The sequence below is a fragment of the Arabidopsis thaliana genome, chromosome 4 (genome assembly GCF_000001735.4).
Source record: "Arabidopsis thaliana chromosome 4, partial sequence".
Taxonomy (NCBI): Eukaryota; Viridiplantae; Streptophyta; class Magnoliopsida; order Brassicales; family Brassicaceae; genus Arabidopsis; species Arabidopsis thaliana.
Genome location: NC_003075.7, coordinates 11,375,364 through 11,398,337, shown reverse-complemented (window position 1 = coordinate 11,398,337; position 22,974 = coordinate 11,375,364). Strand labels below are relative to the sequence as shown.

The 22,974-nt window shown below is 33.3% G+C and overlaps 3 protein-coding genes, 1 non-coding gene and 2 pseudogenes across 10 annotated transcripts; 3 read left to right on the top strand and 3 right to left on the bottom strand.

Moving 5' to 3' along the window:
* Positions 1–611: 611 nt before the first annotated feature.
* B120 (S-locus lectin protein kinase family protein) lies at positions 612–4,043 on the top strand. 2 transcript variants are annotated; one of them, NM_118259.4, is made up of 6 exons: positions 612–2,262; positions 2,348–2,583; positions 2,668–2,878; positions 2,960–3,197; positions 3,297–3,444; positions 3,563–4,043. In NM_118259.4, the coding sequence occupies exons 1-6, from the start codon at positions 864–866 to the stop codon at positions 3,878–3,880; spliced, it is 2,550 nt and encodes an 849-aa protein (NP_193870.1). In that variant the 5' UTR covers positions 612–863; the 3' UTR covers positions 3,881–4,043. The 2 variants fall into 2 exon arrangements, with proteins under 2 accessions (NP_193870.1, NP_001328774.1); NM_001341479.1 differs by having other exon boundaries at positions 3,297–4,043.
* Positions 4,044–5,111: 1,068 nt separating this feature from the next.
* Positions 5,112–9,511, top strand: RK3 (receptor kinase 3). Of its 2 annotated transcripts, NM_118258.3 has the most exons (7): positions 5,112–6,544; positions 7,426–7,560; positions 7,650–7,843; positions 7,922–8,132; positions 8,224–8,461; positions 8,558–8,708; positions 8,793–9,511. In NM_118258.3, the coding sequence occupies exons 1-7, from the start codon at positions 5,248–5,250 to the stop codon at positions 9,117–9,119; spliced, it is 2,553 nt and encodes an 850-aa protein (NP_193869.1). In that variant the 5' UTR covers positions 5,112–5,247; the 3' UTR covers positions 9,120–9,511. The 2 variants fall into 2 exon arrangements, with proteins under 2 accessions (NP_193869.1, NP_001328871.1); NM_001341478.1 differs by having other exon boundaries at positions 7,922–8,461.
* Positions 9,512–11,149: 1,638 nt separating this feature from the next.
* On the top strand, positions 11,150–14,905 carry PSEUDOSRKA (annotated as a pseudogene). 3 transcript variants are annotated; one of them is made up of 7 exons: positions 11,150–12,498; positions 12,758–12,892; positions 12,982–13,169; positions 13,245–13,455; positions 13,548–13,788; positions 13,892–14,042; positions 14,119–14,582. The 3 variants fall into 3 exon arrangements; another variant differs by lacking the exons at positions 13,892–14,042; positions 14,119–14,582 and adding an exon at positions 14,841–14,905 and having other exon boundaries at positions 11,272–12,498; another variant differs by having other exon boundaries at positions 11,272–12,498; positions 13,548–14,360.
* AT4G21366 (Protein kinase superfamily protein) lies at positions 14,383–14,797 on the bottom strand (the record flags this gene model as incomplete). Its single annotated transcript, NM_148366.2, has 2 exons — positions 14,383–14,577; positions 14,654–14,797. The coding sequence occupies 2 exons, from the start codon at positions 14,795–14,797 to the stop codon at positions 14,383–14,385; spliced, it is 339 nt and encodes a 112-aa protein (NP_680732.1).
* Positions 14,906–18,679: 3,774 nt separating the features above from the next.
* AT4G21363 lies at positions 18,680–19,437 on the bottom strand (annotated as a pseudogene; the record flags this gene model as incomplete). The annotated part of the gene is made up of 1 exon: positions 18,680–19,437.
* Positions 19,438–22,856: 3,419 nt separating this feature from the next.
* MIR867 lies at positions 22,857–22,974 on the bottom strand. The gene has a single exon (NR_142341.1). It is a non-coding gene; the product is annotated as a microRNA ath-MIR867 precursor (primary transcript).

Below are 22,974 nucleotides of genomic sequence, written 5' to 3'. Positions count from 1 at the left end.
TTCCACTAAACTAGTATACAAAGCCAACTGCTCCACTAATTGCCTGACATACTTATTTATTTTCAAATTTGGTAACCACACCTATAGCTTATACATTTTCTTCGATGGCCTTATACAATAGGAATATACTATTACCTTCTCATTGTTCTTATTATCATCAACCATTTGATAAATCCTCATCACTCTTAAACATTGACTATGAACTAAGGACGTCAGAAGTAGTCCATACAAGATATGAATGGTTGGATCGTCCTAAGTCATTGTATTAATATACGTTTCTAATCAATGGAAACTATATAATTGTAATATAATTTTTACTAAATCATGTAACTTGAAAACCTAACTTTCTTTCTTAATAAAAATTGAACCGCTAAAGTATCTAATCCATCATGTGTCAACTGACACCGTCCAAAATCCTCTTAGAGATGTAAGAAAAAGTTTCAAAACAATTAGGTCAGCCACCAATCACATATTTCTATGCAGGTTGTATAATCTTGAAAAAGAACAAAAAAAGTAGATGACAAAAAAGAATTAAAAGACAATAATAATAATACCTTATAAAGATGATAATAATTCAAACAGTTTGACCTTTTTATTTCAATTCTCTGGTCCAACTTTCCAACCTGACGAGACAAAAATATAGAAACTTCTCAACAGCAATAAAACAGCAACCTTTCCTTTTTGTATCCCTTCTCCTTTGTCACCTCTCCTCTTACTTTTTTATCAATAGGAAGTTTCCGCCATTGTGACAGACACAGTTCCTCTGTTTCTCTTCTTTCATCTTTAAGCAAACCTCAAAAACCAATCCTTTATTACGAAGATCCTCACTTGTGTCTTCTTCTCCAACACTAAACCCCAAGAAAATGAGATTCTTCCGCAAAACCTCACTTTATCTTTCTCTCTTCTTATACTTCTTTCTTTATGAATCTTCCATGGCTGCAAATACAATCAGAAGAGGCGAATCTTTAAGAGACGGAATCAATCACAAACCTTTAGTCTCTCCACAAAAGACATTCGAGCTAGGTTTCTTCAGTCCTGGAAGCTCTACGCATCGTTTCCTAGGGATTTGGTATGGGAACATCGAGGATAAAGCTGTGGTATGGGTAGCAAACAGAGCAACTCCAATTTCAGACCAATCTGGAGTTCTCATGATAAGCAACGATGGTAATCTCGTGTTATTAGACGGGAAGAACATCACTGTCTGGTCTTCAAACATCGAGTCAAGCACTACCAACAACAACAACAGAGTCGTTTCTATACATGACACTGGGAACTTTGTTTTGTCTGAAACCGACACAGATAGACCTATTTGGGAGAGTTTCAATCACCCAACAGATACCTTCTTACCGCAGATGAGAGTTCGTGTGAATCCACAAACCGGAGACAATCACGCTTTTGTCTCATGGAGATCTGAGACTGATCCTTCCCCTGGTAATTACTCATTAGGGGTTGATCCCTCTGGAGCACCAGAGATTGTGCTTTGGGAAGGGAACAAGACGAGGAAATGGAGAAGCGGGCAATGGAACTCTGCGATTTTTACCGGGATTCCGAATATGTCTCTGTTGACGAATTATCTTTACGGATTCAAGCTTTCATCTCCTCCAGATGAAACAGGTAGCGTGTACTTCACGTATGTTCCTTCAGATCCATCAGTGTTACTTAGGTTTAAGGTTCTTTATAATGGAACCGAAGAGGAATTGAGATGGAATGAGACTTTGAAGAAGTGGACTAAGTTTCAGTCTGAGCCAGATAGTGAGTGTGATCAGTATAATCGTTGTGGCAAGTTTGGTATTTGTGATATGAAGGGCTCTAATGGAATCTGTAGCTGTATTCATGGTTATGAGCAAGTTTCTGTTGGGAATTGGAGTAGAGGTTGTAGAAGAAGAACACCGTTGAAGTGTGAAAGGAACATTAGTGTTGGAGAGGATGAGTTCTTGACTTTGAAATCTGTGAAGTTGCCTGATTTTGAAATTCCTGAACATAATCTTGTTGATCCTGAGGATTGCAGAGAGAGGTGTCTGAGGAATTGTTCTTGCAATGCTTATTCTCTTGTTGGTGGTATTGGATGCATGATTTGGAACCAAGATTTAGTGGATTTACAACAGTTTGAAGCTGGTGGTTCTTCGCTTCATATCCGTCTTGCTGATTCCGAAGTAGGGGAGAACAGGAAAACAAAGATTGCAGTGATTGTCGCGGTTCTTGTTGGTGTGATCTTGATAGGAATCTTTGCTCTGCTTCTATGGAGATTCAAGAGAAAGAAAGGTACTAACTACGTTCTTTCTTGATTTCTTAGTTTGGTTACTGCATCATAAGATCTTGTTGATTTACTTCTCTTTATTATATGCAGATGTTTCAGGAGCATATTGTGGTAAGAACACCGATACATCGGTTGTTGTTGCTGATCTGACCAAGAGCAAAGAAACTACTTCAGCGTTTTCAGGATCAGTAGACATAATGATTGAAGGGAAAGCTGTTAACACATCCGAGTTACCTGTCTTTTCTCTGAATGCTATAGCCATAGCTACTAATGATTTCTGCAAAGAAAATGAGCTTGGAAGAGGTGGATTCGGACCAGTCTACAAGGTTGGTTGATTACTTTGGTTATAGACAAGAGTCTTTGTGTTTAATTTTTGTGATTTTTTTGTTGATGATTGTGATATTTATCAGGGTGTTCTCGAAGATGGACGTGAGATAGCTGTGAAGAGATTGTCTGGTAAATCAGGACAAGGAGTTGATGAATTCAAGAATGAGATTATTCTCATAGCGAAGCTTCAACATCGGAATCTTGTGAGATTACTTGGATGTTGCTTCGAGGGAGAAGAGAAAATGCTTGTTTATGAGTATATGCCTAACAAGAGCTTGGATTTCTTCCTCTTTGGTATGTTTCCTTTTTTAAAGATCCAAGAAAGAATAAGCACTTCCTTTCATTCTTCTTAGTTTTGCTCTTTTGAATGTACAGATGAAACGAAACAAGCGTTGATAGACTGGAAACTGCGGTTTTCGATAATTGAAGGGATTGCGAGAGGATTGCTTTATCTTCATAGAGATTCAAGATTGAGAATCATTCATAGAGACTTGAAGGTTAGCAATGTGTTGTTAGATGCAGAGATGAATCCAAAGATCTCAGATTTTGGTATGGCAAGGATCTTTGGTGGTAACCAAAATGAAGCTAACACGGTTCGCGTTGTTGGAACTTAGTAAGTAAAAACTGAATTCCAAAAAACAGAGCAAATGTTTTATTTCAATGAATCATGTTCTTAGCAACTTACTTTACATTTGATATTTGTATATTGTAGCGGATACATGTCTCCTGAATACGCGATGGAAGGACTTTTCTCGGTGAAATCCGATGTTTACAGCTTCGGTGTCTTGTTGCTAGAGATTGTAAGTGGGAAGAGGAACACAAGTCTTCGATCTTCTGAACATGGAAGTCTCATTGGTTATGTAAGTTTCCCAAAAACTAAGAGTAAAAACTGTTGTTCTCTCTTAATGAGCATTTGAAATTTTGGTTTGGTTTGGTTTATAAATGGTCTAATTAGTGGTGGAAACTGAATGCTTGCAGGCTTGGTATTTGTATACTCATGGGAGATCAGAGGAGCTTGTGGATCCTAAGATCAGGGTCACATGCAGTAAGCGAGAGGCCTTGAGATGCATACACGTAGCGATGCTATGTGTTCAAGATTCGGCTGCGGAGAGACCCAACATGGCTTCAGTTTTGCTTATGTTAGAGAGTGACACAGCGACGCTCGCTGCGCCTAGACAACCAACGTTTACTTCCACCAGAAGAAACTCCATTGATGTCAACTTTGCTCTTGATTCGAGCCAACAATACATCGTTTCTTCTAATGAGATCACTTCAACGGTTGTTCTTGGACGATAAGATTCTTTTGTTTGTTCTTTTGTAAAGTTTTTTTTTATATAATTGTTGTGAAAACGTATAATATTTTTTGGTTAATTAGGATAATGGAGTAATGGTTGTTGAAACTTGAAATTTTGTTCATAAAGTGAAACATTACAAATGGGGTTTTATTACAGTATGATGTTGATATTTTGAAAAAATCACCACACTATTCTTTTTCAAAAATATCACAATGGATCAATTTACAAGTATAAACAAATGAAAACAGATAAAATATCAAAAAGCATTTATCTGAAATAAATCTTCAAATAAATCGTTTATACTATAACAAAGGTGGTAGTCTTAAAATATTTAGGTTAGTTTTGAAATGAGGATCATAATAATTGTTTTTCATTCTATTAAATATAGGTGAGTTGTTTCAAATATTGTAGGATTATTGTGTTTAATTTAATTAAAATGTGATTGATTTTTATGTATAGAGTTATTATATATAAATCAAACGAGGAACGAAGAATTATGAGGATGTTCAAAAATAAGACTTTTGGAGCGTTGACTATGGTAATTAGTACTGTTTTGATGGTGAAAAGAGTATTCGGTCTTCGTATTTCATACTTATATAATATACCTAAAACCGTGTTAACATAAATTTTCCTCTCCTCCAAGCTCCAAAGCCAAAAATCGTCAAACAAAATGCATAGGACAACATTATATTTGGTGATGAATAATTCAAATGTAGACTCATTATTAAATTGAATGGAATGATGAATTATTTAGAGTTAGAGAAAAAAAGAAAAAGTCAGGAAAACGTGAAACGACCCCTTTCTTTTTTGTCTTCGGAGAATGCGGAAATAAATTAAAGTAGGGTTTGTTTGATGAATACTAACATTGAAGTTCTTATTGGGAAGGATAAAAAAAAAATTGAGTTATTTATTACGAAAAAGAACACTGAAATTTATATAACTCTCGAAGCATGCATACAAAAGGTTGACTGATAATAAAATACGAAAAAGCAATATATTAAGTAATTTATTAAAAAAAATGGTCATCAATAATATCATATTTTGAAGAAAAATTCTGAATTTATGAAGTAAAAATGACTATTGGAAAAGGAAAGAAAGCCTGACAAAAAAAAAGAAGAAGAAGACTTTTTATTTGCTAGGTCAACTATGAATTGGACTGTACACATAGTACATAACTAGATATTTTTTCCAAATGCGAACAAGAAGACCAAGAAAAGAAAAAAAGCAAGGTAATATATTATTGACAGAAATAAAATCGGTTACGTAAGGTTCACACATTACACAAAACATGTCCGATATCTCCAATGGAAATAAACTCTCATACTTTTCTCAAGAAAGAGTGAAAAACAAAAAACTTGGTTTAGAGAAATGAGAGGTTTACCAAATTTCTACCATTCTTACACCTTCTTCTTCTTCTTCCTCTTAATTCTGTTCCCTGCTTACTCTATCTCTGCCAACACTTTGTCGGCTTCAGAATCTCTAACTATCTCAAGCAATAACACCATTGTGTCTCCTGGTAATGTCTTCGAGCTTGGTTTCTTCAAACCCGGTTTAGATTCTCGTTGGTATCTTGGAATTTGGTACAAGGCAATCTCTAAGAGAACCTACGTATGGGTTGCAAACAGAGACACTCCTCTCTCTAGTTCCATCGGAACTCTCAAAATCTCCGACAGTAATCTTGTCGTTTTGGATCAGTCCGATACACCGGTTTGGTCGACGAATCTGACCGGAGGAGATGTGAGATCTCCATTGGTGGCAGAGCTTCTTGATAATGGTAATTTTGTGCTCAGAGACTCCAAGAACAGCGCTCCAGATGGAGTTTTGTGGCAGAGTTTTGATTTTCCGACAGATACTTTACTTCCGGAGATGAAACTTGGCTGGGATGCCAAAACCGGGTTCAACAGATTCATTAGATCATGGAAATCTCCAGATGATCCATCAAGTGGAGATTTCTCGTTCAAACTCGAAACCGAAGGCTTCCCTGAGATTTTTCTATGGAACAGAGAATCACGAATGTACCGGAGTGGTCCATGGAATGGAATCCGGTTTAGTGGTGTACCGGAGATGCAACCATTTGAATACATGGTTTTCAATTTCACTACGAGTAAAGAAGAAGTGACTTACTCATTTAGAATCACTAAAAGCGACGTTTACTCGAGATTAAGCATAAGCTCCTCAGGATTGTTACAAAGATTCACTTGGATTGAGACAGCACAGAATTGGAACCAATTCTGGTACGCACCAAAAGACCAATGTGATGAGTACAAAGAGTGTGGTGTTTACGGTTATTGCGACTCGAACACTTCACCTGTTTGTAATTGTATTAAAGGGTTTAAGCCGAGGAATCCTCAAGTGTGGGGATTGAGAGACGGGTCGGATGGTTGCGTGAGGAAGACGCTACTGAGCTGTGGTGGCGGAGATGGGTTTGTGCGGTTGAAGAAAATGAAATTGCCGGATACTACCACGGCTAGTGTGGACAGAGGAATTGGTGTGAAAGAATGTGAACAGAAGTGTTTAAGAGATTGTAATTGCACGGCGTTTGCGAATACGGATATCCGGGGTAGCGGGTCGGGTTGTGTGACTTGGACCGGAGAGCTTTTTGATATCAGGAATTATGCCAAAGGTGGTCAAGATCTTTACGTTAGATTGGCTGCTACTGATCTCGGTTAGTTCATTCTCCACTATCTCTATTAGACTAAATGACATATGTTTGGTTTTCATTTTCCACATATTTACTTTTGCTAAGTAACGGTTGATAATAGTCTTCAAGATCACTTTTCAAAACATGTAAACAGTTTTATACATACTAGAAACTAAAAAGACATCATAAAAGATTTTGTCAGTAAGACTAAAAATTGATGCTAAAACTGCCCAATCAAGTTATTGAGTAATCCTATCACATTATACTAAAGATTTTCTTAAACGACAAAAGGAAGAAACGTTTTTTAAGGGTTTCAAGAATAGTAATTAACTTGGTTGTTAGATAAAGCACTTTTTTTTTGGGGTAGAATGTGAGAATGGTGTTGAATAGTGCAAGTCAATGTTATATTGTTGTTGGTTAACGAATTTGGAATTTAACAAAACGTTTTTCAGTTTTATTTTCCCTCTTTTCAAACTTCTTAAACTTGATTGAGATGTTGACGCATTCGGTCTTGGCATTATATGTGAAAACTCTTGTGATAAAGAACTAAGGTCCAATGGACTTTTAATCTTCTTAAAAGATGCAACGCATGAGTGAAACTTTTGATTACTACTATATTCTTCACAAAAACTTATCAATCTCAAGAATAATATGGTAAGGTAGATCCAAAGCCAAAAGAAATTATTTTTAGGTAGACCAATCTTTATGTTTTGTTTTTATTGGCGATAACAGTATAACGCTGTTTTTTGTTTGTTGGCGTTTATCTTTAATCAAAAGTACGACAATGTTTATTATTTTGTTAAATCATAAGACTAATACTAGTTTGTTTTATAAAATGATATTCATTTCCATGGTCGAGGTCCTAAATGTTGTGCTCAATTTGACATCTCTTTTCATTATTTCAGAGGACAAAAGAAACAGAAGTGCAAAAATCATAGGTTCGAGTATTGGAGTGAGCGTTTTGCTTCTTTTAAGTTTCATTATCTTCTTCTTGTGGAAAAGGAAGCAGAAGCGATCAATACTAATCGAAACACCTATTGGTATATCTGTAAATTTTAATTCCTTTCTTTTTGTTTGTAAATTTCTTAAAACTAATATCTTTACTGTTTTTGGTGTCTGTATGTAACAGTTGATCATCAACTGAGAAGCCGAGATTTGCTAATGAACGAAGTTGTAATATCAAGTAGGAGACACATATCTAGAGAAAACAATACAGACGATCTCGAATTGCCATTGATGGAGTTTGAAGAAGTTGCCATGGCCACAAACAATTTTTCTAACGCCAACAAGCTAGGACAAGGTGGTTTTGGTATAGTTTATAAGGTAAAAATGATTGAAAACTTAATTCATAATCTATCGCTGGACAAATATTTCGTTGTGTAACAAAATTAAGGGTTACAGGGAAAGTTACTTGATGGTCAAGAAATGGCAGTGAAGAGACTATCAAAGACATCAGTTCAGGGGACTGATGAGTTCAAGAATGAGGTAAAGTTGATTGCAAGGCTTCAGCACATAAACCTTGTTAGGCTTCTTGCATGTTGCGTCGATGCGGGTGAGAAGATGTTGATTTACGAGTACTTGGAAAATCTAAGCCTCGACTCTCATCTATTTGGTTAGTGTCTCAACTCCTTACAACTCTGTTCTAACAATTTTTCAATGTCTTTAAAAATAATGTACTCAATCCAGTGATGATTCATTAGCAGACAAATCCCGAAACTCTAAGCTAAATTGGCAAATGAGATTTGATATCATCAATGGTATTGCTCGAGGACTTCTATATCTTCACCAAGATTCACGGTTTAGAATTATCCATAGAGACTTGAAAGCAAGTAACATCTTGCTTGATAAATATATGACTCCAAAGATCTCGGATTTCGGAATGGCTAGGATCTTTGGACGGGATGAGACAGAAGCTAATACGAGGAAGGTGGTTGGAACCTAGTAAGCAATCATTCTCCAAAATATTAAAAATCTTTGTTTGAAATCTGAATTAAAAAAAAATAACTCAAAACTTTGAGTCTAATCTTCGTTATTCAGCGGTTATATGTCTCCTGAATATGCAATGGACGGGATATTCTCGATGAAGTCAGATGTTTTCAGTTTTGGGGTCTTGCTTCTTGAGATTATAAGTAGCAAGAGGAACAAAGGATTCTACAATTCGGACCGTGACCTTAACCTTCTCGGTTGTGTAAGTTAAAAACCTCTCAAACTTGATCTTGTTTTACACTCAAAATAATGATAACACTAGAAAAATTTCGATCATTATACACAGGTGTGGAGGAATTGGAAAGAAGGAAAAGGGCTAGAGATCATAGATCCAATCATCACAGATTCTTCATCAACATTCAGGCAACATGAAATCTTAAGATGCATACAAATTGGCCTCTTGTGTGTTCAAGAACGTGCAGAGGACAGACCAACTATGTCCTTGGTAATTTTGATGCTCGGAAGCGAATCAACAACTATTCCTCAACCTAAAGCGCCCGGTTATTGCCTGGAGAGAAGTCTTCTTGACACTGATTCTTCGTCGAGTAAACAGCGCGACGATGAATCATGGACAGTGAACCAAATTACTGTCTCGGTCCTTGATGCTCGGTAATGTGACTGTCAACTAGCCAATCTTCTATACTAAGATGACTAAATTGAGCGACAATAAGAATCAACTAGGAAAGATGGTATTAGTTATGTGCATAGTATTTTCTCTGTACGTCTCCGTTGCAAAGGTTACTACATGATTCAATTGTCTTAATTAAGCATGTATTCTGTAATTGCTTTATGGATAACCCAAATAGTCCTGCAGTTATAGGACATCAATGTGATATTTTGAAAGATTCTCAGACTTTCATATTATAAATTATGGCTACTAGAAGAGGCAAATATTGTTGGTTAGTAGAATTTCGGGTTGTACGTTTTGAGATTAGGTTTGTACATGTTGTAATAGATTTTTTTTTTAATAAGTACATACGTTATAAGAATTTTTTATGATCAGCAACACCTATTTCCATCGCTAACCATGGCCAAAATCCGGTGGATTTAATTTATGGGCTTTAGGAAGATCATGGGGGTATAGTGGATTTTTTGTTTTTAACTGATGACAGAGTAAATCCTTCATGGTTCCTTCATTTTAAGGTGATTTCAAATTTTCCTTCATTTCAAGGTGATTTCAATGTTTGTAGAGGCTTGATTAAAATTGTTTTAGATCATAAGGATTTTTGTGCATCAAAAGTGTTCGCAATTTCAATGTTTGGAGAGGCTTGATTAAAATTGTTTTAGATCATAAGGATTTTTATGCATCAAAAGTGTTCTGTCAAAATTCCTTAATTAACCTTTGATGAGTAGCTCGTCCTTTAATAATGATAGTTGATATACAGAATTGTGATTTATGAGCACATTAATATTGACATGAATGCTTGCTAATTTAAATTTTAAATGAGAGTTTAGAAATTTAGAATATTTAGCATAGATAATTAATTTCTTGAGAGATGATTTTTTTTGGTCGGGTTCTTGAGAGATGATTAGTGTTATATATTCGTGATCTCTTAATGGTTGTCCTTACTTCTTATTTATGCTTTGTTTCCCTAATCTTTATGATAAGTTCCTAAGTCCATGTCTATCTTGATCGATTCTTGTGAATCATGATTTATATATTTTAAGTTAATCTTGTTTCTTGTTTGCGTATTGCATGATTTTTTTTTGTTCCATTTCGGCTGTCTTTAGTTTAGTTACTGTTTAGTTTATCTTTTTTTCCGAACACTTAATTTTATTAATCAATCTCAGCGGAAAAAAAAAAATTCTCTTTAGTTTATCTTATTTGACAAAGTATTTTTTCGTTGACAGAATTTTTTATATTTTATCTTGGAGAAACTATTTATTTTCTTCCTTTTCACTTGTGTGGTGTCAATATATAGACTAGACAAAGAAGGACATCTTGTGAGTAAGTAGGTTCAGAATTTGACAAATTCAATTTGTTTATTTATTATTATTTTATTTTTGATAAATTCAGGATTTGACAAATTCAGTTTGTTTATTTATTATTGTTTTTTTTTTTGAGAAATTTTCCATCAGTTTGGTTTTTAGTACCATTAATTGTTTACATAAAAATTTCGTAAATAATATGAATTACAAGGCTGGTTAAATTTAGTGCTATTTTGTTTAAGTTCAGTTAAGTTAAACTGAATTTGGCACCCTATTTTTTTTTTTTTTCCTCGAAACAACGACTAAATTTTGCTATTTTTTTTTTAATATAGAAAATGGCCGAACAAAGTCACACAAATCTTCTAATTACACATATGGCCATAATCTAGAAGGCTAACATTTTCAATGTATCGAAGGATGCACTTGCATGCGAGAACGATACCGTGTGATGTGGGCTTTCGTGGGACAAGGATAATGGATGAATATATACTTGGTGAACTGCATGTGCTATGTTGCATGGAAATTAATTTCACACGTAGATTTTCTGGTAAATTGTTGACCATGAAAAAAGTTGGTTGAAGTAATTTTAATTGAAGCGATAAAAAGTCATGGAACGTGGAATAACACTACTCTTTGTCGTGTGGGTAAAATATAAATAAGATTCATGGGTTAGATAAACCTGAAATAAATATGTGAAAAATCGTATAAATAAAGAAAGCAAAAGGAAAATGAACAACATATGAGAGTGGTGGAGAGAGATCGAGAGATGAGAGGTGAATTACCAAACAAACACCATTCTTACACCTTCTTCGTTTTCCTTTTCTTCTTCTTAATTCTGTTCCCTGATCTCTCTATCTCTGTCAATACTTTGTCAGCTACAGAATCCCTGACAATCTCAAGCAACAAAACCATTGTGTCTCCTGGTGGTGTCTTCGAGCTTGGTTTCTTCAGAATCCTTGGGGATAGTTGGTACCTTGGGATTTGGTACAAGAAAATCTCTCAGAGAACCTATGTATGGGTTGCCAATAGAGACACTCCTCTCTCTAATCCTATTGGAATCCTCAAAATCTCCAATGCTAACCTTGTCATCCTCGATAATTCTGATACGCATGTTTGGTCAACGAATCTGACTGGTGCGGTGAGATCTTCTGTGGTGGCAGAGCTTCTTGACAATGGCAATTTTGTTCTAAGGGGCTCCAAAATCAATGAATCAGATGAGTTTTTGTGGCAGAGTTTCGATTTCCCGACAGATACTTTATTACCGCAGATGAAATTGGGTCGGGATCACAAAAGAGGGCTTAACAGATTCGTCACATCCTGGAAAAGCTCATTTGATCCGTCAAGCGGGAGTTTCATGTTCAAACTCGAAACTCTAGGATTACCTGAGTTTTTTGGTTTTACCAGCTTTTTGGAAGTGTACCGGAGCGGCCCTTGGGATGGACTCCGGTTTAGCGGCATTCTGGAGATGCAACAATGGGACGATATTATCTACAACTTCACGGAGAATAGAGAGGAGGTCGCTTACACTTTCCGAGTTACCGACCACAACTCCTACTCAAGATTGACAATAAATACCGTAGGACGTTTAGAGGGATTCACGTGGGAACCAACACAGCAAGAGTGGAACATGTTCTGGTTTATGCCAAAGGACACTTGTGATTTGTATGGAATTTGTGGTCCTTACGCTTACTGTGACATGAGCACGTCACCAACGTGTAACTGTATCAAAGGATTTCAACCGCTGTCCCCGCAAGATTGGGCTTCCGGAGACGTGACAGGTAGATGTCGAAGGAAGACACAGTTGACCTGCGGTGAAGATAGGTTCTTTCGGCTGATGAACATGAAGATACCGGCAACTACTGCAGCGATTGTGGACAAGAGAATTGGGTTGAAAGAATGTGAAGAGAAGTGCAAGACACATTGTAACTGTACCGCGTATGCAAACTCCGATATTCGAAATGGTGGTTCAGGTTGTATAATATGGATCGGAGAGTTTCGGGATATCCGAAATTACGCTGCAGACGGTCAAGATCTATTTGTTCGATTGGCAGCTGCAGAGTTCGGTGAGTTCTTACTCCTAGTATTAGACAGGATTACATCTGAGAATATTAAGAGATCCAGATCATATTCAATATATATATAATTTGGTAAATACGAAACATAAAACAGAAAATTGTTGTATATATTTTCTTAACTCTTAAGATATTATAATATTTGGATAAGAGAAGAAAATTAGAACTCATCAAGCCACGCCTGGCTCAGTAGCACATAACCATTAGGAGCCGAACAAAATTCCATTCCTAAATTTTTTTTTTCTTTCAGGGGAGAGAAGAACTATTAGAGGAAAAATCATAGGTTTGATTATTGGAATCAGCTTAATGCTTGTTCTGAGTTTCATCATTTACTGTTTTTGGAAAAAGAAACAGAAGCGAGCAAGAGCAACCGCAGCACCTATCGGTAAACTAGTAGCTTTCAATTTTTTATCATTAGTAATAAATATTATTTCATCATATACATATTGATTGTGTTCGTGTCGATGAAAACAGGGTATCGAGACAGAATTCAAGAATTAATTATAACCAATGGGGTGGTAATGTCAAGTGGGAGACGCTTGCTTGGGGAGGAAGAGGACTTGGAACTTCCACTCACGGAGTTTGAAACTGTTGTCATGGCCACCGAAAATTTCTCTGATTCCAACATACTTGGACGAGGTGGTTTCGGTATTGTATACAAGGTAAAAATGATGACTAGCGTTGAATTTTTTTATCACTGGGGCATACGTTTCATAACTCTAAAAAAATGGTAGCAGGGAAGGTTACTTGACGGGTAAAAGATTGCAGTGAAAAGATTATCAGAGATGTCATCTCAAGGAACCAATGAGTTCAAGAACGAGGTGAGGCTAATCGCAAGGCTTCAACACATCAACCTTGTCCGGCTTCTTAGTTGTTGCATCTACGCGGATGAGAAGATATTGATTTATGAATACTTGGAGAATGGAAGCCTTGATTCTCATCTCTTCGGTTAGTGCCTCTCACCTTTTTAGTAGTTGTATACCAACAATTAAATTTTAATGTAAATAAGTTAACTTTATTTGGTTGTGATCTATACACAGAAACAACCCAAAGCTCTAATAAGCTAAACTGGCAAACGAGATTTAGCATTATCAATGGTATTGCTCGAGGACTTTTATACCTTCACCAAGATTCAAGGTTTAAGATTATCCACAGAGATCTGAAGGCAAGCAATGTATTGCTTGATAAAAATATGACTCCAAAGATCTCGGATTTTGGGATGGCTAGGATATTTGAAAGGGACGAGACGGAAGCTAACACCAGGAAGGTGGTTGGAACTTAGTAAGAAACTGAACATCATTATGTCTGAAAACACTGTTTCTTTTAATTGAAAAACTCATAATGTTGACTGTTGAGTTTCATCCTTTGTTAATTGTATATGTAGCGGCTACATGTCTCCCGAATACGCAATGGAGGGGATATTCTCGGTAAAATCGGATGTTTTCAGCTTCGGGGTTTTGGTTCTTGAGATTGTCAGTGGAAAGAGGAACAGAGGATTCCACAACTCCGGCCAAGACAATAATCTTCTCGGCTACGTAAGCTTAAACCGCTTAAGTTTTTTATTTTGTCTCGTTCGATTGATAACACAATTTTTTTTATCTTTATTAACAGACGTGGGAGAATTGGAAAGAAGGAAAAGGGCTAGAGATCGTCGATTCGATAATTGTAGATTCCTCATCATCAATGTCATTGTTCCAACCACATGAAGTCTTAAGATGCATACAGATTGGTCTTTTATGTGTTCAAGAACGTGCAGAGGACAGACCAAAGATGTCGTCGGTGGTTTTAATGCTCGGTAGCGAAAAAGGGGAATACTTCAGCCCTAAACGGCCCGGTTATTGCGTCAGAAGAAGTTCTCTTGATACTGCTGATTCGTCATCGAGTACAAAACGGGACAATCACCGACGACATCTTTGGTCTGTCCTCTGCACGTTCTTGAACACATAAAAGACCAATCTGTATGCATCTTAAGACTTCATGTGGTTGGAACAATGACATTGATGATGAGGAATCTACAATTATCGAATCGACGATCTCTAGCCCTTTTCCTTCTTTCCAATTCTCCCACGTCTGTTAATAAAGATAAAAAAAATTGTGTTATCAATCGAACGAGACAAAATAAAAAACTTAAGCGGTTTAAGCTTACGTAGCCGAGAAGATTATTGTCTTGGCCGGAGTTGTGGAATCCTCTGTTCCTCTTTCCACTGACAATCTCAAGAACCAAAACCCCGAAGCTGAAAACATCCGATTTTACCGAGAATATCCCCTCCATTGCGTATTCGGGAGACATGTAGCCGCTACATATACAATTAACAAAGGATGAAACTCAACAGTCAACATTATGAGTTTTTCAATTAAAAGAAACAGTGTTTTCAGACATAATGATGTTCAGTTTCTTTTTTACATCATAAAAAAAAAAAAAAAAAAAAAGAAAAAAAAAAAAAGAAAGAAGACATTGCTAAGAATTTCAGACCCTCTCGCCCTTTTGAATGCAATTGTCAAACTTTTGATAAAGGTGGAATTTGCTATTGTAAAAAATGCTTGGTTTAACAACTCCAAAACCAAAATCTATATACCTATGAACAGTGATAATTAAAGCACAAATTTAATTGAAGAAAAACAAATTTATCACAAAATATTCATTTTAAAGCTGTATTTTACGCTAATGTCTTCTTTGCATCGTCTTCTTTGCATCGTAGTTTTGCGTTTGCGTCATGTTCACATTTCCCAGGGAAAATGTCCCTAAGAAAGCACTTGTTCCACTTCTGAGCTTCCACTTCTGTTATTACTTTAGAATACTTAGATAAATACTTGATAATGCAGTAAATTTTTAGAATATAAACTATTTTTTTTCTTGTCGCAATACTGCATTTTGCGATTAGTAATAGTTAGAGAGTTTTATACACATATATATTATTTCGAAGATAACTTTGAAGGAGGGTATATACACATATACAGAGAGTAACCACACCTTCCACATTTAAGAACATGATAAAAGGAAGCTATTTATGATGGTCAACTTATATATTATATTGTTCACTATTTAGTATTTACTAATGGTTGACGTATATTGTTCTTAATTAACTCTGTAAAAGGGAATAAAATAATTTTTATTAATTTAGAATATTATAATATTCTTATGATATAGCTAAAGATAGGTATTAATATTAATCATGATAATTCTCGTCTTAAGTAGATATATAGTAGATATCTCTAAATATCTTAGTTGTGTAATATTAATTCGATCAATTAATCACTTTTGAAATTAAAATTATGCCTCTTTACCAGGTCCAGAAATTATCTTATAAACAAATAAAAAATCAAACATTTGCTAGAAATTTTTATTTTAATGACTAATTGAAAAATATAATGTTTATGTCTCATCAATTATCATTGAGAAATTACTTTGATCATAATACTATTTTTACAGACCATGCATACTAGTACTTTGTATACTGTAATTGTTCTGTGACCACATGAATTCAAACTCGAATATTGCATGTTATTGTAGAAACACCAATTTCTTGAACCAATAACAATCACTGTAGTTAAAAGAAAATAGTAAAATACCTTCAAAATGGTTTATAAGGAGAACTATGAGAAGACAAGAAACCATAAACAAAACAACACATCTCATGATTTCTTGTGAGAATTAAAGTTGACCTTTTTAAGATAGAACTTAGTGGATTGTGCATGTTGCAAGTTGTGTCTTTATATAGAGGTATACATAACCCAAACGTTGTGTAGTGTTTACGTATAAAAGAATTACAAAATAATTGAATATACAAACACATAAATATAGTGTACACAATACAAAATGTGCTAAGTGATAACGTGCAACAGATTTACAAAACGAATAACGCATGTGTATCCATAAGGTATATAGTAAATCAAATGATAATCAAATTTATATTACTAAACCTGATCGCATTTAAAAATAATTATGGGTCTAAATGGTAACATAAAAAAACGAGCTTGCTTAAATTTATGCAAATCAACTAGATTTTAACCCGTGGTAAACCGTAGAACTATTTTTTTAAAACAAAAATTTAATTTGTTAATAATAAAATATAATTTAATGTTTTGTATTTTGTAAATGTACAATTCTTATATATATATATATATTAGTATACAATTACTATGTTTGATTTTTACTGTTTAAAAGTATGGGAACAATAACATACAATTCATTAAGTTAAAATCTAGATCTAGATTATAACTAAATAATTTAAATTTAAATTATATTTATTTTGTTAATATTGTTTGTTCTGTTTACTATTTAAGATAAAATAATTGTATTTTGATTGTTATATCTTGGATTTCACATGTGGTATACCGTCTCGTATTACTATCGATCCAAATCCGTCTTACCATTAATCCCGTTCAGTAAAATTAAAAATATCTAATGTATATCACTCGTGGTATACTGTCTCGTTTTACTATCGACCCAAACCCGTCCTACCATCTAACCCCGTTAAGTGAAATTAAACATATCTAATGGATTTCACCTGTGGTTTATCGTCTCATATTACTATCGACTCAAACCCGTTCTGCCATCTAACCTCGTTAAGTGAAATTAAACATTATTTTGTTATTTTTTTAATAATATTTTAAATTTATAATTCAAATCAATTTAAAAGTTTTCTTTCAAATTTTTCTTTAATTGTTATAAATTTCATATATTATAATATTTTACACCTGACATACCATTTGATCTCGTTCAGTAAAATTAAACATTATTTTTTATTTTTTGTTTTAATAATACTTTTATTAAAAGATTTATAATTCAAATCATTTTAAAAGTTTTCTTTCAAATAGTTATTTAATTTTTATAGATTTCACATATTCTAAATATTCTAAATAATGTTTCCGTTAAATATTCAAAATATTTATTACACTTGAAATCATTACAATATTTATCTTTTAATAAAGTATAATATTAATAATGTCCTAAAATTTCTCCATTTTTTCGTAATTAGAATTGATGGAGATATACATTAGATAAGGAAATGTTAGTAATTAGGAATATTAAATAATTGATAATAATTAATGCCAATGACATTCTTTTATAAACAAGTTACAATTTGAGGATTTATTTTATAAAAGTGTTACAAAAATGTATATAAATAATTTATTTAAAATAAACCCAAAATTCAGCTAAATTCAATTACTTTGGATAAATTAATTTCAACACTAGTTGACAAGTACATATGTTCATTTCAGAAAAAAAAATCGAATAAGTGAGTGAGTGTATGTGGTAGGTCTCTTGCTTCTTGTCCATATTGCCTGGGAGGGAGCAGAGAGGTCCTTCGTACAGAGATCAAAGGATTGAAAAGGTATAGCATAAGCATATGCCATAAGTTTTGTTCTAGCTTTTGTGGGGACCATCGAATCAGATAGCTTCACTTTTGATAAGTCGGAGAGTTTTAGACCATCTCCAATGTATAGCTCTATATCTTACTCTCCAATATATATCTCTATTTTCTACTTTAAAAAAGAATATTTTTAGAATTATTCTATTTCTATTTTATATATTAATATCTTTTAGTTATATAATTTACAATTTGACCCCATATATTATAGATTTACAAAATTCCCATAAAATATGAAATTATTTAAATTAAATACTAATTATTTATTTAAAAAACATTACATCATATAACAATAAACATTACAAATTTATGAAGATCAAGAAACTCCTCCTCCATCTACTTCATTTGGACATTATTTTAACTATCTTTGCGGATCTACAATCAATTTATCGGACTATTAAATTACTAGTTTTATGTTTTAGTTTTTATGTTGTTTATTTTAAATTTAGTACTTGTTTGCTTCTTGTTAAGTTTATAAAATTATTTTAAATTTAGTACTTGTTTGCTTGTTAAGTTTATAAAACTATGTGTTGTAATTGTTGTTTGTAAAATGATTATATGTATTAAATAAAAAAAGTTTACATTTGAGGGACTAAAGTATAAATAAAAATGTTGAACTCAAAAATAGAGTTGAGAATAGAGTTGCTCTATATATAGAGTCAATCTGCAGAAATCTCTATTTTTGAGTCAATTATAGAGTAGGTTTGGAGAAGAATTTTGCATTTTTGACTTTAAAATAGAGTAAGGTTAGAGATGTCCTTAGTCGTTTTAATAAGGGTTTTTATGGCTTTAATTGGTAGTTTTAGTGTTTGATTTTCCACGAGCTTCTTCCACTTTCAAAACTTCTCAAACACTTCGTCATTTACTTCTTAAGAAACTTATCGAGACCTTCTTTGAGTAATCACCAATGAATGTTAAGAAGAACTTGCAACCAGATAACCTTAATTCACTTGAGACTTATCCCCACAAATCACTGTGTACATACTTTAAGATGCATGTTTGGCTTCCGGAAAGGTTTGTTTGTAAGACTTTTCTAAAACACGTTCTTCACAAACGTCCAACATGTGAACTTCCTTAGAGTCTAAATATTTTACTTTGACGAGAATGTTCATTTTCTTTAGGCTAATTTGTTCTAGCATGAAATGTCGTATGTTAGAGGGATTCACTTGGGCTCTAGTCATATATGCTTCTTCTTTTAAGACTATTCCCTGAAAATAGTATAATCCATCTTGGTACTTACATGTAAACAATCTATTGTCTTGTTTGAAGAATATGACTATAAAGTCTTCACCAACATAAATGCAACCATTCTTTTCAAGTTGACCATATGCGATAAGATTCCTACATATTGTAGGCATGTATCAACCTTTGTAAGTGTCACAATAAATCCTTCGGGTTAAGTATCTTTAGCTTGCCAATTCCTTTAACTTCACAATGTCGATCCTCATCAAGACCTTTCCTTCATCAATTTCTTAGAGATCAAATAAAGCGTCTTTGTTTGGTGTAATGTGGAGAGTACAACCAAATTCTAGAACCAACTCATCTTTTTTGTTTTGTATGCTTGATAAAAGATATAGGATGATCTTCTTTTTAAGCATCGTTTGTAGCATTAGTAGTTTTCATGATAATATACTTTTAAATTACCTTCCTATCTGTACACACAACACTCTCTTGTCCTAAGTTGTTTATCTGTCTTAACTTTGATCTCTTACTCTTTGACATGTTGCCTCTTTAACTATTGTTCTTATTCTCAGACTTTCCTCTGCGCTCGCAATGATCCTTTCTAAGTTTATCTTTGACTTGCATATGAATCATTTCTGCTTTAGCTCAATTTGTTTTGAGTAAGCAGCATTTGTTACATCATCAATGATTCAGGATTGTGTTTTTTTCGGCTTCATACCTAAAAATGTCTCTTAAAATTCATGTTGATCTAGTAGAGCAAAACAGATCTCAATAGCTTCATCTCCATATGAAAAATATGTAACCTTCAGGATCCTTCTCTTTTTCTGATATCCTTTAACTATAACTTTTATGATCCATGTTCACAAAATAAACATTTTAATGCCTACTCACGATTATACTTTAATTGTTTTCAAGTAAATTATAGAGTCTAGCTGTTGGAGATAAGTGAAAGATCTGCTTTAGTGTTCAAGTGCCTTCTTGTGTGTAGTTCTTGTCCTGAAGTTTAATATCTTTTTTTTATGTACTTTCCTTTTGTCCGAATGAGCGTTATGATAATTTCGTTGTATTCTAAATATTTCAAATTAGGAAATAAATGCGAATTTTAATGTTAAAAGGCTAGTTAAAGAAAAATATATATATCAAATATGCATCTCCCTATTTGTACTTTCAGGTAATGTAACATGAAACTCTCTTTTTCCAACACATTCTAAAGACAATTATTGGGCTCAGCCTAAACAATCTTCTATAAACCCAAACGGGCATCTAATATTATTTAATTATAAAATCTAAATCTAACTATAGTTTTATAAATCCAAACCGACATTTTTAAAAATATAAAATCTAAACCCTAATCCACATTTGTAAATCCAAACCGACATATAATTTTGTTTAATTATAAATCTAAACCCTAATAACTTTTTCTTATAAACCCAAACCGATATATAATTTTGTACAATTATAAAATTTAAACCCTAATTCATATTTATAAATCCAAACCGACATTTTTTTTTTAATTGTAAAGTCTAAATTCTACATATAATTAACCTTGTTTAATTAAAAGTATACAGATTTTTTTCTTAATTATTATATAACATGACATAGTGATTGGCTTAAATTAAAGGGGTGAATAAGTGATATGCTTTAGTTCAATACGAACTTTTCGTATCGAATTATCGCTTTTAAATATGCACTACGAGAAATTAAAGATAAATAGAAACTTGCGAATTCTTCTTTGTAACTTTGAATTTCCTCCCAATATACTGAAAAGGCCGGTAATTCGGGTGAAGAAGACATCATATTCACCAGATCAGAATAATCTTTTAAGAAAACTACATTTTGATCAGCACCAGTCATATACTTCATCGCTCATAGAAGAGTTTCAACTTCTGCAAGTAAGTAATGGAGATAGACTTCTACGGAAGTTGTAACTCTTTAGTTGGCGACTGTGCATTTGATGTAACATGAGACTGATTGATGAAAATAAACATATTTTGTCATGTCTAATATCACAGTGAAAAACTCAAACTGGGTATTACTTTTAAATCAAAAATGTATTTTCGTTTTGGTTTGAATAAAAGCTAGACTATCAAATTAAACATAACTACATATTAATTGACTGTAGGTAATTTTGAATTGAAAGAAATTTTGACGCATGATAAATTTTAAATCCGTGTATAATTTATGGTTCTTTAACTAACACGTGTTATTTGACAATGTTTCCCACTAATTCACATGTTTGATCTTAAAACTACCATCATCGGTACAATGTTATTAGTGTTAATGGCTTTTCATATTGATTGATGTGAGATGCATCTTCGAAAACCGAATTAGATAGATGACATTGGCTTTAGAACCATATCAAAATCAACAAGTATTTGCGCTTGCTCCTCAATTACAGAATCGGTACTCACTGTAAAATAGAGAGTATTGAATTGTATTGTGTTGTTATATTATTGAATGAAAGGTTACAAGTTATATAAACATATAAACATATAACATGAACATAATCAAAGAGATTACTTAGAATAATATAATTAATATATATTAGAGTGATATTTGTGATTTGAAATCACATTGTATCTTAGCTTTAGTTCGAAATCACAAGTACAACCGATCAAGAACTTACACCTCGTGATGGGTGGAGTAATTTCCTATTTGGTACTTGCTCAAGACTACAGTCTACACTCTACAGGATTACAAAAAGCAGAAAAAAATGAAGCATTTACAAAGATAATTATTGTTGAGAGTCTTGAGACCCAAGTATGTTACTACCTCGACTTCTTATTGATTGTAGCCGTAAAAGATTTCAAGTGTATTGATTTTTTGCAGTTTATTGCTACATACGTTAAAAATATCTTGGAGACATCAAGAAAATTCATGACCAGAAACATTGCAATAGCTTTCCTCGCCAACCCATTTAACTATGGAATGCCTATTGCAAAAAGTAGGCGGATGTAAGAGAACATAAAAAATCCTCCTAGTTAAACTTTACTTGGATTCAAAGAAGTCACTATTTTTCCCATTATCTTATGAAATACATGAAAAAGACTATCGTAATTCCACTTTTCTTGGCATCAGCCGTAAGAAAAAGATATGGATAAAATTATCAAAATGGCAGCTTATTCCTGTTCATAAAACCCAAAAAACAACAAATTGTGTGAAGTGATGAATGAGATAAACTTACGGGTTTGTAAGGGGTGGGCTGGACTCTAACTCTCTTAGAGTGTCCAGCTGTTAAAAATATGATATGGTGATAATTTACCTAACCATTATTAATTTTGAATGCTATTTCCAACTCAATAATTTTGTAAATTCAGTCAACAAATCATATACTTTTTTTTCAATTTTATTGATGGTTAAATATGTTAGTAAAATAAACTATAAGCTATATTTTTATTTTGTAAACGGTCTGGTATAGTTTTGAAATTTCACATAAATATTAGGATATTTAGCGAAAGAGTCAAAAATTGATCATTATATATTAACGTACCTTTATTATATAACGAAATAATTTACAAACAATCTAACCTTTGCAAGAAATTTAATTATGTTAAGTTAGTTTGAAAAACATAAAGTCTACGTATACTACTTCGTCTAAATGCCGATGGGCATAATTAGGACTTCATTCTTTCTTTTTTTTTCGTTGTCATAACACTGTTTTTTATAATCAGTAACAATCAATTGCTATCCAGAAATAGCGATTGTTACGGATTGTAATAAACAATGTTATGACAAAGTAAAAGGAAATAATGAAGTCATAAGTTTGTTATTTTAAACAATATGAAAACAAGAAAAACAAAATAAAACTAATTCATTACTTTGAACATTGTATATAAGGAAAAACTATGTTCAGATATGTTCTCATGTCTTTCCTAATAAACCATGTTCAAGGCAATATACTAGTTTTATGTGT